At 45.1% G+C, this 16,967-nt stretch overlaps 1 protein-coding gene across 2 annotated transcripts in view; it reads left to right on the top strand.

Annotated features, from left to right (window-relative positions):
* LOC106752363 (heterogeneous nuclear ribonucleoprotein L) overlaps window positions 1-16,967 on the top strand; it is a 184,728-nt gene that overhangs the window by 16,992 nt on the left and 150,769 nt on the right. For both annotated transcript variants that reach the window (XM_014634020.1, XM_014634019.1), the window contains exons 2-3: window positions 7,226-7,269; window positions 10,056-10,125. In XM_014634020.1, the coding sequence (XP_014489506.1) occupies window positions 7,226-7,269; window positions 10,056-10,125 (114 nt within the window). The remainder of the gene's footprint in view (window positions 1-7,225; window positions 7,270-10,055; window positions 10,126-16,967) is intronic.

The following is a 16,967-nucleotide window of genomic DNA, read 5'->3' as shown; positions in this document are numbered from 1 at the left end:
CCCCCCCGGGGAAATATATGTTTCGTCGCGCAATAACTCGCGTGACGCGAATTATCAACGTCACGGCACGGAATGATTAAAACGCCGTGGAAAAATGGTCACTCTCTCTTTTTCCTTCCTTCTCTCCCTCTCTCTCTCTTAGTCTTCATTCTCACACACGTTTTATGTAATATTCCTAAAATAGAGAACGCTGTCATCGCGATCGTCCACCGTGACAAATCGAGAAGATGATCTGTCGATTGTGCGCCGATTTCTTATCTCGTGGAACGAGCGGGAGCTTTCGTTGTAGCACTTTCTCGTCGTCCATTAGTCACTGCCACGCTCGTCCCGAGGAAAAGCGATTTGTTACGGGCGCAGAAATAAAATTTAATCGAATTAGCATGAACTCGTGCCGTCCCGCGCACCTTTTCCTTCCTCCCTTTTTTCTCTTCACGCGACGAACCGCTGGCTTGAAACGGGACCCTCCGATCATCCACGGATCGCGATAGCGTGATTAATCGCGAGGTCGTAAGAAACATCTCGAGCACACGGTGCGTCGGAACGCGAAGATCCTCGTTCGCAATCGTTTCTCGAAAGCGAGCAGAGTCTCGAGAAACCGTGGCCGGAGGGAAATGCGCAGTTTCGCGACCGGTCATCGCGATAGGGGATGCAATTCGCGCGATGAAGTAGCACAGGCGAGTGTGTGTCGGTCTCCCGCGAGTCCCGCCGCCGTGGGTTACCGTGGGTGCGAAACTCTTTAAAGGCCCCACTTATCGGAATCTCGATAACACCCGTGGGAGCGCGAGCGCAGGACGGGAGAGTGTAAACTTGCTTAAGGTTTCTTGGCAAATTTCATTCCGGAAAGTTCACGTAGCTCTCGAGCTGTGTTCAAGACGAGAGGTAAATTAAATGTTAACGACCCTCCGAAAGGGCCGACGAAGACGTGACTGCGAATTCTTTTATGCGGCTTGATTATTCTCTCGATACAATTATTATGCGGCTTGATCATTTGTGCGGCTTTTATGCGCGCTTGATCATTTTCTCGATACAATTATTATGCGGCGGATACGGTTAAGGAGAAGTTTCGAGTTTCGTTTCCAAGTTGCATCGGGAACGTTGTAAATGGTACAATGGGTAAAAAAAAAAGAAATATTCGGCTGCATTAAGCCGGGAAAGGGAACGATCTGAGGGAAGAATTTTTGGTTCTTATGAGTCAAATGTGATTTTCACGCTGAGAAAGAAAGTACTTGAGAATTTATTTATTGGACGTAAGATTGATTTTGCAGAAATAGAGTTTATTTTGTAGAAATCAGATTTATTTCTGTAAAATAAACCTTATATCTCATAAATAAATTTTCAAGTGCTTTTTTTCTTTCTCAGTGTGTATTCTCAGAAATTTCGTTTCCTTCAGCCAAAATGCATCTGGTTATTCCCTTTCTGATTGATGCAACATCTTTCCTGTGTAAAAATAGCTCTTCCTCGGCGTCATTTTATTCGGTGATTTGGGAAAAGCGAGATACTCCGCTGTGTCATTTCTTCGTGATTTTATTGCCAACGATTAATAGCGTAATATAGTCACCGCACGGACGGAATTAGAACTGGACGTGAGATCGGCCGAAACTCAACTTAAACTTATGTTGAGGGGAACGATAACGCGCTCCATTCGCTGCGAAACGATAGCGTATCTTCCGTGAACCGCCACCCTGTATCTCGTAAATTGACCGAGCTGTTCGTTAGGCGATACCGACGTGCGCATAAGGCTCGCATTACGATATTAGCGTCTATTCTCTTCCCGGTCAATGCTCTAACCGATCCAGCGGCGGCTAGAGCAAATCGAAGCGAACCGCACAGTAGACGAATGGGTTGTTCTCTACGGCCGAGGAGGAGAAAGTCGATTGGCCGCGCGCCAGCCACGCGTGCTGATAAAGAGATCGCGAACAAGAACAACTCGCTCTTGTAACGAGTTTACCATGAGTCCGGAAGCGAACAAGTTGTCGGTAATCTTGCGCGAAAAATCCGATTCCCGTCCGCGGATCGCGCCGAAAATTCGAAACGGAGACGCGCGCCTCTCCGCGATCCCTTGCATATTCTTTTCGGGATTTGGAAGCAATGCGACGCGATAAACTGTAACTTTTTACACGCTAGTCGTGTATAATCAATGTCCTCGTGAAAATAGCGATTCCGCTCACGAGGATTTGTTTCGACTTGTCTTGTGGAATTTTTTTTTTTTATGGCGAAGTTAATCACTCGTGTCTACGTAGGGAAAATTAGCGATGCGCCTTGTACGCAAATATGAATAGTTTAATGAGAATGGTCTGAGAATAATTTGAGAAAGTCTTAAGGATTGAGAACGCGTTATCATATATCTAGATCTCTGTTATGTAAAGAAAAAATATTCTTAGAAGTGTTTATATATCTTACAAAAACTCGGAGATTCTTCTCTTTTCTTTTCGATACCGCTTGACAAATTGGAAGTGTGTCTCGAAAATAGAAGTAATAAGTAAACAGGCGATTGTCCAGATTCTTATCATCTATCGTTGTAAAGAAGGCGGAGAAAATTGGCCCAATGGGTTCGCCCGTCTCCTCTTTTGACGGACGGTCAACTCAATAGGCAGATCCGCTTGTCAGGCAGACACGAGTCGATGGACACGTCCTAATTTTGTATCGAGGACACACGGCATCTCTCGAAAATGTTTTGCATCGTACAACCAGGATAACAAGACCGCAACTCGACTCAAGTAGCACATACGTATCATGATTCGGTTTACCATTCTGACGATTCACGCTAACAGCTAACGTATCGTCATGAAATACGTGCAGTCTGTGGATTACAAAATGGATTTAATGATCTATTTATAAAACTTCCTGATATGAAAATAAGGTAAGATAAATATCGAGTTAAAAAGTTATTATGAAATTATTATAAAATGACATAAAATTTAATACACGATTAATTCTTAATGCAAATTAAACTGCAATAATAATATAAAATTTTTAATAATCTCTTAATATAAAATTAATTCTAGCTTTACAATGTAACTCTTTGTACAATATAAAAATATAAGAGAGAGAGAAAGAGAGAGAGAGAGAGAGAATCACATTTTTATGTATAATATTTAATTTCATTGTCGAAAGCAAATTTCCTGCTTCATATCGAGCAAATTTTTGTCCTTGAAATGAGAAGCCAAATAACTTAATAGTGCTCGAGGCGATGTTAAATCTCGGATAGCCGGTCGCGAATTCACTGATGTGGTCCCTCAGAGCACAATAATTTTCGCGTTTCTCAGCAAGCACGCTTTCACTATCGTTCTTACGTCTCGAAACGTTACTCTTGCCGCCGCTTCTGTTTTTCTCCCTGCCATCTTCAAGAAAAAAAAGAAAAAGATTTACCCGACCCAATGACGGATGTTCAATTCGTCAACGATTGAAATCTTTGTTAAGTGCTTCGTGCGATAACAAAAAGGGACGCTTATAACCTATGCTCACGCGACGAGAATCACGAAAACGCGGGAGAAAAAGCTTCAGCGACGGTCCCCATTTCTCAATGTGCCGAACTCGATCGATGCAAGTTTAAGAGCAGAAAGTCGCTGTTTACATCCTCGGCAGCTCTTTTTTTTTTCTTCGAGCGAAAAGCGGTAAGAGGGAGCATCCATTGAGCGCGAAAGCACGTGGTTGGTCGCGCGCCAATGAACACTTATGTTTATAACAACGTATGACGGATCTACGTCGGCATTCCGCTTCGTAACGGCGATACTATGCGCGAGTTATAGGTGGGATGCGACGACGGAGATCTCTCGAACACCGTCGACGCGCGTCGGCTATTCCCTCTCTCGGCTGTTTGGCTGTCCGCCCGTGCGCGGATTCTTTGCCGCTTCGCGTTATATTCTTTTTCGACGCGGCCGCGCGACATTTGGCAAGTCGCAGGGCCCAGCGACGCCGCGCAGCGTCGAAGAATTAACGAGCGATCGCGGACGATAAATCATTAGGCACGGCGGCCGCGCTCGAATTTCTCGTTCTCGCCGCTCGCGTAACGATAGGCGGTGTTTCGTTCTGGCTAAGTGCTCCTCTTTTCGTGCGCTACGGCGACGCTACCGCGATGGCCGATGATACCGGCGTTCTCTCTCGCTGACGTCGTCACAGCTCTACATAGAGAAAAAGGTTCCTTTAGGTTTGGTATTTCTGTTTATTTGACTGAAATTTGTTTCGTAGAAACAACATATACGATGTATGGTTTGTTTGAGTGAAAGTTTCATTGTCTCATTGAGGAAAACTCTATTGTTTAACGGGAAGAACGCTATTATTTGAAATAATATCTTTTAACTGAATAAAATGTTACTTGGTTACAATAAGTATGTAAAATGAAACAAATAATTTCTTTGTAAGAAAATTGCCTTTCGTTTCAAACGAATTTTTTGTTTAAGATGAAGGTACATATTTTCGTTGAAAAGTTTAACGGTCGTACTTGCTAATCGAAACATTAGTTTCTTTGGAGCATGCCAATGATGAAATGGATGCGGTAAAATTTGTTAAATTCGAAGAAATCTTCTCGATGAAAGGTTTGATAACACGTACCAAAATTTGGTTAATATATACGACCGAATGTTTGATTACTGCAACTGAATAATTTAGTTTTCTGGGTACACTGTAGTTCCACATATTGTCTATTGTTCAGCATGATGTACGGAACTATACACACACACACACACACACAATACTGCATGTACAGTACACGGAACTAAATTATTTGGTCACAGTAATCAAACATTTGGTCGGCATATATTGACCAAATTTTGGTACTTGTTACGAAATCCTTCTTTCGGTGTACAACACCGAGTTAAAGGCAAACGTGAAATGAATGTGGAAACTCCAATCCCATTAATTGAGTGATGCCGAAGTTGATCGGACAGATGTGTCTTTGGCAAATAGTAGCTCGCGACGATCGAGCGATCCGAATCAGCGCCACGAGTACGGATAATTAGCGAGATCGGGTGCGACGAGAGGGAAGCTCTATTAATCTCGCGTCCTAGATTCCCCCTTTCCTTTCGAGATTTAATTAACGTCGCTTTTTATCGAAACCGGCAAAAAATGGTTCGCGTTTTACATTCGCGTAATTGCCATTTCGCAACAAGAAGAATAGACGCTCTTTAAGTCCGTCGCGCGTATCTCACGATCTTATTATTCTCAACGTGACGTGGTCTTCGCGGATATGACGAGAGAATCGGATAATTAATCAAATAATATATACGCGCGTTGACTGTTACTAATGACGGTTAGATAATACCGATATTAGACGCGGCGATGATGGGACGAAGTCGAGCGGGAAAAGATCCGCGAACAGACAAGGAGGGATACGCGACATCGGCGATCCGGTCGATGTAGATTCCTTCCCTCCATCAACAGAAGACACTTAATGACAACATTAGACTCTTTTCGAGGTAATAAATATTCATGCCTGACGCGCTGCTCTCGCGATAGAAAGTATAAACGCTCGTTGTCGACTCCGCCGCGTTCGTTACGACTTCATTATTCAACGAGATGGGGGCGCACCAGCGAAAACGCGATACATACTCGCGGGGACACCGTGTCGGGGCTTTCACGTAAGAACGAATGGAACGGGCCAGCCTTTGTCATCTTCGCCATTCCGGTTAATTTCGTAAAGCCGGCTCATTAACGACGCACGTTTGCGGGTTCGCGCACGATCGCCCGGCTTTTGTCACGCATCCGTCGTGTCTCGCTTCTTGTCTACCCCACGCTCGTATTCTCGAGTCCAGAGTTCGTTCTTACGTGCATCACATAACAATGCCAGCGCAGTCGCGAAAGACGACCCGATGTGTACACGAGAGACGACATAGCAGCACGCAAGCTATAGACAAGCGATAGACGGTACACTCGGAACATTTCTCTCATCGATACAAGCGCTTTACGAATGCGCGAGTTCGGTTCTTCGGTTCTTCCTGGAAAAAACGTCGACTTCTAATTGAACGTTTGATTTTTTTTCCCCAGTAGGGAGCGGTAAGGATCTCGCCTTTCTCGTGGACGGATATCTCCGGTATCGTTGACCAATCGGTTATCGTTCGCGCGGACTTCGGTCGAATCATTTCTTCCGCTTCGCATCGACGGCCGGTGGCAATTGTACTAATCAGATGTAATTTACAGAGTGCGGAACCGAACGACAATCACGCGCATTAATATCATTGGATCCGCGCGCGCTGTTTCACTTGTCGTTTGCCGCGGGAAAAATGCGCGAATGAATGATTTAGCCGCGACGGTCCACGACACGTCACGCCAATACCGTACGAATGCGCGACGTCTCGTGTTTTATTCACCGGCCGCTGCGCGCATTACGCGATATGACGCGAGCCCGGGACGCTCAGGGATTGACATTCGCGCGCGCGCGGCGTGAGATTTCGCGAGGTGGATTATATTCGGCGGCATATACAGCGTCGAACGCGCGCGCGGTCCATGAAAGATGGATCAGTCTCGTCGATAATCCCGCTGCGCCTTTTTATCGAACACACGCCGGCCTCGAGTCACGGCCGATTTCTCGATATCTTCGGCCGTTTAAAGAGTATCGTTTGCCGAAACGTTCACGAGGACACTCGGATAAGATTACGGAAAGTTTCGTGAGGGATGAGGAGGGGATTTCTAGTCGGGATTATTTTTACGTCCGATCCAGTGCGCCCTCTATCTCTCTCTTTTTCTTCTTTTCTCGACGGCCGGAGGGACGAAAGGAACGCGAGATTCGCTCGGAAGTCCTTAATTGGACCCCGGAGATTCCCGGCCGCGGGAATTTACTTTAAGCGGTCGTACCTCACGGAGCCCTAAGGTGTCTCGCTGCACTATTTCCGTCGCTTTAGGGTGTCGTCGTAAAAAGACGCGCGTGCGCACGCGTATTAATAGACCGGCCGAGCCACACGCATCCGTGGTGACATCGCGCGTACCGTCGAAATTCAGCGCCGAAAGCGCCGCGCGCGAATTCCACCGCGAACGAACGAACGGGGAGCGCGGTAACACGTGTTGCTGTGCGGGCGCGTGTCAAAAGGAAACGCCGCCGGCGGAAATTCGCACTCTCGACTCGCAAACTCCGCGAAGGAGAGACGGCGATAGACTTTCGAGGGAGCTCGTTGAGCGCAACGAACGGTGGGGAGCGGACCGAAATGAAATCCGTTAATGCTTTCCGCCCCGGCGCTTGTGCACCGAATCGTCCGGAGGATTAACGATATCCCGTTTTGTTTCTCTGTTGCAGAACCACGAGTATGGTGCGTACGGAGACGAGCCACGTCGCAAAAGGTGAGTTACGGTGTCGTCGCGTAACCGTTAGTTAGCTATGCAAGCGGCAGGTCGCTTCTATCGCATGTGTTCAAACAACGCGCTGACGAAATTAGACGTGACACATGCGCGGCTGATAACGACGGTAGAAGCTCGTGAGACGATAGTAGAGTCGTGGAGCGATCTTCTCTTCCGTCCAAGATCACTCCGGATCACTCGAGAGAAAGACCGGCTGTTTCTCGCACTTTTCTCCCGTACGCGTTATTTGATTCCCTCGTGCGACCGTGGCGAGATAAAAATAGCTCCCGGTTGGCCATTCGCGATGACCGGGTCACTCTTATCTAATCGCTCCTCGGTAAGTTTATCGGTACTATGCAGAGGGTTCTCTCTTACGGGGGCTTAATGTCCGACTGTTCCACCATTGGCGGCGCGTCGTCATTCCAATTTCGCCTGGACGCGCGGTATCGTGTTTCTTTGACCTATTAACTTGTGCAACTCGATCGGCGCCACTCGCGAGATTGCCTCTCACGTGAATCGTCTCTTCACGCGGTAAGAGGTCATTGAAATCAATCGCGTGCAATCCGACCGCTGTGTCGCTTTCGATAAAACGACAGACGTTATCGCCGCGTAATTCACAGTTGACGTTGTACGCCGGAGGGTTTCTTTTTTCTTCGAAATCAATAATAATGCTCCATAGGTCGAGCTCGCGTATTAGATTGAATTTGTTTTTTGCCGACACATCGTCATTAAGCGATTAACTCCGTTGTTCGAGATGCAGGGACGGCCGTTCTCGCAGAAATACTTTCTTATTCGGTGCCGGGTGCGCTGTTACACCATTGACGCGCTTTTAAGAGGACGCTCGAGCGTGGAAATTGGATGCTCGATAAACGCCAAGACGCGCGGCCTATACATCGCGACGTCGGGAATTAATTAAAACGACGCAGCCGGTCTCGTCGAAGTTTGATCCTTCTTCGTCTCTTCTACGGTTCGAGGTATAATAATATAAGAAGTTAGCTCGAGCATTGAGCGCGATTCAATCCGGCGGGCAATCCGATAGCGCGAATGATATCCGCTCCGCGAAGTCGCGATAACTCCTTGGCGAAGTGAATCTGAGCCGGCGAGTCGGTGGGCGATCGCAAAATCCGGAGATAATGTCGAATAGTTGGCGATAAACGGAGAGGAAAATAGGGACAAAGCGATATTTGTATGGTGTTTTTTTTTTTACTTTAAATCGTTTGAGCCGTTCGTGGGCGAACATTTACGAGTAGGAAAAGGGTACGAATACACCGAGGGAAAAATATTTAATATTTTTAATGATAATCATCATAAAGAATTACAGTCAGGAGAACCATTTTTCTAACGAATGTCGTTATGATATTAGTGATAATAAATTTACATATCGCTATTACTATTTTTGCGGTTAAAACCATAAAATAATGATACGGTTGAGGCCGAAAATAACTATAGTTTCTCTCGATATAAAAAGCTATCTCTTGTAAATATTTCATATATTATTAATTATTGCATTTTAATCTTTTTAAGTACCGGAGACTACAAGAGAATGACCGAAGTCAGATAAAAATTTGATGTAACGAATGCGGCTCAGCAAATTTGTCCTCTTAAGCGAGAATTACGCCCGTATTTTTACGGCAACCCGGTGTAAATAGTAAATCGTATCACAATCCGGAAAGTCAAATAAGCTCGGTTGATCCGAGGTGATTCAATTTACATCGACCCACGCGATCGGGTATTCCGTACTACTCAGCCGTCCAGGCTATCAACATCATACACAGGTGACACGGGTTTCGCTCGCGGGAAAATTGCAGCGATTGATTTTTATGTTGGATGCGAGTCACGAAGATAAGATGTATATACCGATATCAACCGTGAAAAATATATCTCGCTGCCGTCCATCACCGGTGCCGGCTGCTGCCGCTGCTCCGCCTGTATAACATGTGAACACGTCAAATCTCATGTGGAGATTACTTCGTTTCGCTTCTCCCTTTAGTTTCCCCGCGTCGGGGATGCGAGATACCCTACTTTTGACGTAATAACTCTCCGCGTTCCTGCGATGCACGTGCAATCCACGCGTCGACCGTACCGCACAAACTATATACATAAATATATTATACGTCTTCATATTCGTGTGTATTTGACATATATGCACCTCTTCATTTTGCATGTTAAATGAAAAGGAAACATGGAATTTGAAGCTTTGACGATTTCACGGAAATTTTTCGTAGGAGATCACCCACGACGCGGCGTAGAATGTTCCAATTTTTTTTTCGTATAAATTGTGAACCGCTCTGCGCGAGATAATTTAGCTTACTGATATCGGGAGAGAAGGGATTTTTTAAACGCGCAATATGGAGAACGTGAGAACGATATCCGAGGTTACAGGTAATGTTCATAAACGGAGCTTTCGCGAGCGCAGTTAACGAGGACTGTTTTTTTTCAATCCGAGGAAACGAAGCTGGAGATAATATTTCTAGTTTCACGAGGGGGGAGGGGGAGGAGGGGGTGTGCAATCAATGCAATTTTATGCGGCGTCAGCAAGACGTCCGTGCCCGCGGAGAGTGAATTATTATTCTCGACGTTTTTCGCAAACTCGGCGATAATCGAGGCCCCCCGTTTCCGTTACCGAGCTTCCGGTAATTGAATTTTTAAATAATTGGAGCGTCCCCGGACGAGAGAACCAATGATAGAGAGTCTCGATTTTATCGGCCGCGCGTATGCCTTAGAGCGAAGCTTTAACGAAGCCCGCCATGCACGGCTGCTGGAATAACACGTATTAATTACTGTTTCAGAGAAGACAATAACAAGCCGAATCACGTACTACTCTTCACAATTATCAACCCAGTATACCCCATCACTGTGGTAAGTTCTTTTTTTTTTTACACAATTTTTCCATTTTAAACGTCAATCCTTTTCCTTCAAACACGGGGAGTTTCGACACGATTGTTGAAAAAGAGATTACTTATAATAGAAGTTTTGTTAAATCGCCGGAATATTCGAGACGAAAAATTCGAATTTAAATAGCGGCGGAACGAATAACGTTCGCAAAGTGTACAACGCCGATGTGTCGCCGATACGCGACAAATGTTGCATGCACATGTATGTGTGTGTGTGTGTGAACGCGTAGCCACGTATGTAGCGTGTTTTTTCTTTGTTTTCATCGCATTTGTGCAAACACCAGGGATAGGGAGCGAAGGGGGGCAGTCGAGACGGGAAAGTGGCGCAATCCCGCGGCGCGGACTATAACGGGAATTGAAAATATTGAAGCCAAAGCCACAGAGAACAAATGTTGGCAGCACGTCAGCCTCGTAGATTTCACAGGCCGTCGCACTGCATTTTATTTCTGTTTTGCGCCAATAATAGATGAGCTTTGAGCTCTCCCGTCGTCTCTCTTTCTCTCTCTTTCTTCCTCTCGCTCGCTCCCTCCTCTTCCCTCGGTAACCGGCTGGCCGGCCGGTCGGACGGGTCGATGTCATTCGACATTGTTTGCACTGCTTCTGTTCACGAGTGCTCGCATAGCTATCCGGTCACACCAAAGCACGTTTTCTTGCGTCTCTCTCGGCGATCGGGTCGCTAATTAAAGAGCTTCTGAGCTGACCGTGGGCTTCTCACTCGCGCGACGACCAAAGGTGCTAACGATACGTCGCCGTCGGCACGAAATGCGTCGGTGACTCACAATGCAATAACAGAAATGAAATCTCTTTTATTTTTGCATTACTGAAATATTTTGACGCTAAAATCACTGAAAGGTAAAGATGGGAGGAAGGGTTATGTAATTCAGTAATCTTCTTATAAACGTGCAATAATATCGTTTCTACGAACTATATTAATAGCGGGAGAAAAATTTAACGCCAAGAGAAACATAATTTTATGCAACAGACAGATTTATTTGCCGTTGAGGTGGACAATTATAAGAAGCGTTGCGGTATCGCTGCGTTCAACATTGTGCGTTATTACTGTTCTATAAATAAATGCATATGATATCATAATACGCATTAAACTGGCGGCCAACGCTAACGTAAATTATGGCTTTTGTCCGCTTCGCGTTTATACGCAGTAAAAACTAGAATTCTATCGCGTATATAAGCACCCGTGTAATTTCGACCGTATCTAAAACGCAACTTCATATTCCATTAAGGGCTCATCTTCTCAATTTAATTAAAAGCTCATCCAGCTAGAGCTTCCTCGAAGGTTTAAGCTCTCTCAAGCACGTTCTTAGCTTTTTCCGTCTTTGTTTTCGCCCCTTCTCTTTCCTCCGTTTTCTTCCCAATGGCATAATTCTGTGTCCAAAGTTTTATAATTCAATCTCCTGATATTCATGAAATTATCTCGTCTTATCTTTATTATTTATCGAAATAAATTAATCGGAACAATTCGCTTTCCCGCGCGTCTCACGTCTATTATCTTTCTCTCTCTCTCTCTCTCTCTCTCTCTCTCTCTTTTTTATTTTCTCCCACCGCGCGCCGAACTGTATATTTAATCAGCAAATGCGCCGATCGATATTTCATTTTATTCGAAAACATACTGTAGATTCGATTTCCGGCTTTTCATCTACCGGGCAAACATTTATTCAACGGGAACGTTTCACGGAGATGCGTAACTTGTGCTGGAGGGATCTGTTGACGCTGGTCGTGCCATTTCAAGGGAAAAGTGGGTAGTAAATTTACGAAATTTTCGTTTCGACGCGCGATCAGTAAGGATCCACGCGTGACGGTGTATATCATCAACGTAACGGCGACAGTTGCAGCTGGAAGTACATCCGATGTAAATCTAGTTAACACGGTAGAACTGCCAATATTTCCCCCGACGCGTGGCCGGCGTTACAAGCGAGTCCGCTTTTACGAGGTGCAAAGCAAATTGAACTTAATATCAAGTTTATTGGAGAACTTCCCGGATAGACCGCGCGATCCGCGACGTATACGATCGCCAGGCCAGAGATGTATATTTATCATGGCGACGTTTATTAATACGTTATATCGTTGAATAGCATCGTTCTGTTGACTCATACAGTGCGACATAGTAGCTACCCGCGTCGAAATTTTGATCCCACATTAACCATGCAAATTCCGTCAAACTCGAGAGGCTAGCGAAGAGTCTCGAGATATAACACTGTACAGACTGTCGTCCTACTTTGATGTTACAAATACTTATTTACTGCCCATTTCCTCCATCTTGAATGTAAATAAGTCCTTAAAGACCCATCTACACTTAATCTTTATTTTCAGTATCAATAAGCTATTTATTATGCGTTTTAACTGCAAATAGAATATATACCAAGAAAATAATCTGTATAAAGACAAATTGACGAAATTGACGGAATACAAGAATGAAATTGAAATGAGCGAACTCTTCCTCATAATCTCTCTGTTATTATCGCTTTGTTTTATTCGCATGGAAAATTTCGATGGAATTTGAAAGAAAAATTCGAGAAAACTTGTAGGACAGTCGTCGTCGATTGCCGCTACATCCTGCGTCCTATATTCTATCAATGAGATCAGCTTCTGGTCGTCATCACGGCCGGATATTCGATTGTCTCACGCGAAAACACGAGTCGATCGGAAACGCCGCTATCAATCGCATATTGATGACATTTATCGAATACTATGGGCGAAATTTTGAACGCACATCGTTCTGATAACTTTACTGACGTCTCTGAGTTTCGGAATATTTACGAGAGCAGTTTGTTTTGATCACTCGGTGGCCGTTCAGTGGCGGACGACGACGGCTGGCATTTGACGGCAGATGACGCAGCCCTTTTTGCTCATTGTTTTGGTATTCGCGCGCGTCTTTTTCCCCAAGCCAAGTCATTTAGTCTCGAGCCGACGTGCCACGCGCACACTACGACACGAAATACGCGTATCGACCCGTTCATTATCATTCCTGTCGGCTCTTAAAATATTTAATCAGACCTCCCTCGTCGGCATTGTGTCGATCAACGCGCGTTTTTCCGATCGAATCTACGCGAATATCAGTGTCAGTGCCACGACCGAGTATCCGGTGTGCTATTACAGAACAAACCGGAGCAGATGTTGAATTGGAAAACTAGGACAGAGGGCGCAGGATGTCGGGACGTGGGCAATACCGTGTCGCATTGTCAGCTGCGTCTGATTATTTATTATAATTTACCAGCCACGAGGAGGTAGGAAAATCGGTCGCCATAAAAATAGAGAAGTTTTATCGAGTTTTAAGTTTTAATAATCCTCCTGTTATTTCGCGTGTTTATTATCTCGGAGCGCATTTAAACAATTCGCATATAAAAGTGTCGAATTTTTCCGACCTGAAATTCCCCGCGTCAACAATCGACAACAGTTGAAATCTTCCGGAATGTAACGCGCTTCGATCTTCGTCGCTGTCGTGTCAAATCGATATGTATGATTATCTACGTGGAGGCAACATTGCTCGATGATGCACGATCGTTAATTATTTCTAACGAAGGCTCGTTTGCCGATGAGGCTCCGGGTTACACCTGCTGATGTGTGCGCGATCTCGCCGGCATCGCCTGAGACCGTAAGACGAGACGAAAACCAAAGCGTCCCCGCACTGTGCGGCTCTCGCCGCTTGCATCAATCACGGAGATGCGACGTTAATTCGGGTTATTGCGATACCAGATACAATATTGCGAGTGCGTCGCTATACGGTTGCCAATATTTCGGACGGTCGGTAGCGTCGCGAAGTGCTGCACTTCGTACGCCTAGTTTATCGCGCGGTGCACGTGTGCAGCGACAGATAAACGTCAAGGCGGTTAACGACGCACCCTGTGAGTCGTAACGAAGGCGACAAACGCACCGCAGTCGGGCCCGATCCTACGTGAACGCCCATGAATTTTGCGGTTGTAGGAGGATGAAATCGAGAACATCTCTCGCGAAAAATATACATTCTACTTACAGGACGTTTAAACCGCGAGACGGATGTTTATGATCTCGCTTCGTTTGATCGTGTCAAAAGTTTCTCAAAGCAGTAATGCGCGCAGTATGAAATTTCGATTTCACGTGATCGAGCTGTGAAACTTTCCAAGAGAAATCGCAGGCTGCGCGGCGTGTACATATCGCGTTTTCGTTTGGACGCTTCGTCGAAATGTTTTCTTTTTCTTTTAACCCGACAAGATAGGGCGAAAGAATTCACGGTAGGGCTTATCTCGGGATGTTATTCGTGCGAGGCTAAACGCGAAGAGTCTCTTATCGCGGTCGGGCTTCTTTCTCTCAAGGCTGACGGATAAAGCAGTAGGGAACGTACCCTTCAAGCTACTCGTAAAGCTACCGGGAGAGAAGCTTGGTAAATAATACCGCACCGTGGTTGAAGCGGCAAAGGCAGATATTTCGAGATGTTTCATCGAATTGCGCGGGAGGAGGAGGGTCGGCCGCCGTGGACATTGACCTTACCGAATGGACACACAAACGCTTTATGCCGCGGAATCGGGCTACACGTGCTCGGGTGTAAATTCAAGCGCGCGGTATCGGCCTTTAAATAGAGCCGCGCCATGTGCACGCGAATGTGCGTTACGATTTACGCCGGGATTTGGAAAACGGTAATGACCGTGCGAATAAACGTTCGGCTAAATCGACCCCGCTTTGCAACGCGCGCCCGTTCTATTACAATACGTACGGTCTCGGCGATTGAACGCACACTACGCGTTTAAACGCAAAGGAGAGACTCTCACCGGCGAATACATTCGGCCGAATTATCGCGATTTTTTCTTGGCAACTCATCGTACACAGAGTGTCCGCCGCTAAATGGGACATTCGTCATGTACTTGTAGTTTAGGTTATTATAAACAGCTGAATCCTCCGTTGTTTTGCAAACAACCGGTCGAAATATTGAGTTATCAATTATTGAAAATTTGTAGAAGTTTCTTTGATGACTCAACAATTCGCACGGTTCTTTGCGAAGTGGTAATGAACGTTCAGAATGACCTGATCTGTAGGTATACGACGGGATGTCTCACTTAGCGACAGGCATTCTGTAGAATCTCGAATACCCGTTCGTTAACGAGTTGGGCGCAAAACACTCGTGCCAAATTTTAACTGTGACAGAATTTAACTCCTGATATCTTGTGATTGATTATCATCGACCGGATACTCGCTTTCTATGATTTGATACTTAAAAACCACTTGATAATAAGATCAATATTTCTTGGTAACGTTTCTCGTTCGATGGTTAAACGCAATTAATTAAGTGCAGCCTTGTTCATCCACGAATATATATTAATATATGCAGTGTGTACAACAGAGATAAAAGAACGAATGGGGTTTTCAGTTCGAGTAAAAGTGCATTTAAATTAAAATCGGAATGTTTGAACAGATTAGTTGTAACGTATTCGCAAGACGAGAGGATTTTGCAGTTATCGTTATTTTGCTTGGCTGCCGGATATTGGATTTCAACAAATAGATTGTAGTCTCTCGTTGAATTTATATCTACTAGCGCGCGAGTGCAACGTTGCATTCCATGTCGCCTGCTTTGAGCGGCGTATACGTACATATATATATGTATTCGTTTGTATTTAGCAACTTGTTACACGGAATGTAGAAATAAATTTTCGCACGCTTTGACTTTGGCAATAACACACAAAGATCATCCGCTACAGCTCGCTGGATTTAGATTGATGAAGTGGTTATTTCAAGTCACTCTCGATTCCGAACTTACCCGGAATTCGTAACGCGATCTCAACACGTGCTTCCGCACGTCTATCGAACTCCCGAGATTGCTGAAATTCAGAAATCTGCGCGTTGGGGGCGAAAAAAGAGAAAATCAATCGCAGATATCGCTTACCATGTTGTGGTTCTATCTCTGTGACGAATTGATCGATTTAACTGAAATGAGTGAAAGGATAATGAATCAATGAGAATTCTCTCTCTCTCTCTCTCTCTCTCTCTCTCTCTCTCTTTCTCTTTTTCTCTAACGAAATCCTGGCTATTCGACGTTGATTCGAAAATGAATTAATTATATTACTTGCAATATTATTGAGAGTTACGAAATATAATGGCAACGGCTTTATCGATGTAATTATACATTTTCGGGTAAATTGATGTAAATTGTTTAATGTATCTTCGGAAAGTGGAATGAATTTAATTACGCGTAAACCACGTGTCGGTGTAGCTTGCCCGAATTAATTTGGGTTTTATCGTCATCGCGCGTCGTTTCATTTATTCCCCGGCGTTGCCGGGAAGGGGGAATTGACAGGAAGCCGCACGACGACTAATAAAAAAATGCCGCGTTGGGAACAGTAAAATTGTCTGGTGACGAAGTATACTATAAAACGGAGGCAACCAAGCCTTTCTCGACGGCACGAGAAACATGACATTTTTATAGCGAACCATTGGGGCTTCAAAAACCTATTCGCTCTTGAGAGGAGAGAGGGAGGGAGAAAAAGAGAGAAACACATATATATATATATATATATTTCAGTAAAAAAAAAGGAGGAAATACTCGAAAACAGACCGTTGTGCTGTGTAAAAATTTGGAAATAACGCCGGCGAATCTGCCTCCGTTCATCCCCGCACATTTTTTATTTTCCGAACGCGAAAATTTTACGCAGGAAAAATGCAGAGAGCCGCCATGTGCGTAGCTTACGCGCTATTAAGGCACATCTCTCGGGTGTATCACTCGTGAAATCGGAGTTGGAAATACACGTCGCACGCGATAATAATTCGGAGGTGGATCAAGTTAACTTTCGGGTCGACTGACAAAATTTTCGCCCCTGGGATTCC

Source organism: Dinoponera quadriceps, unplaced genomic scaffold, assembly GCF_001313825.1.
Source record: "Dinoponera quadriceps isolate SergipeBrazil2010 unplaced genomic scaffold, ASM131382v1 scaffold248, whole genome shotgun sequence".
Classification (NCBI taxonomy): Eukaryota; Metazoa; Arthropoda; class Insecta; order Hymenoptera; family Formicidae; genus Dinoponera; species Dinoponera quadriceps.
The sequence above is the reverse complement of the archived record's forward strand: the minus strand, read 5'-3'. Positions and strand labels throughout refer to the sequence as shown.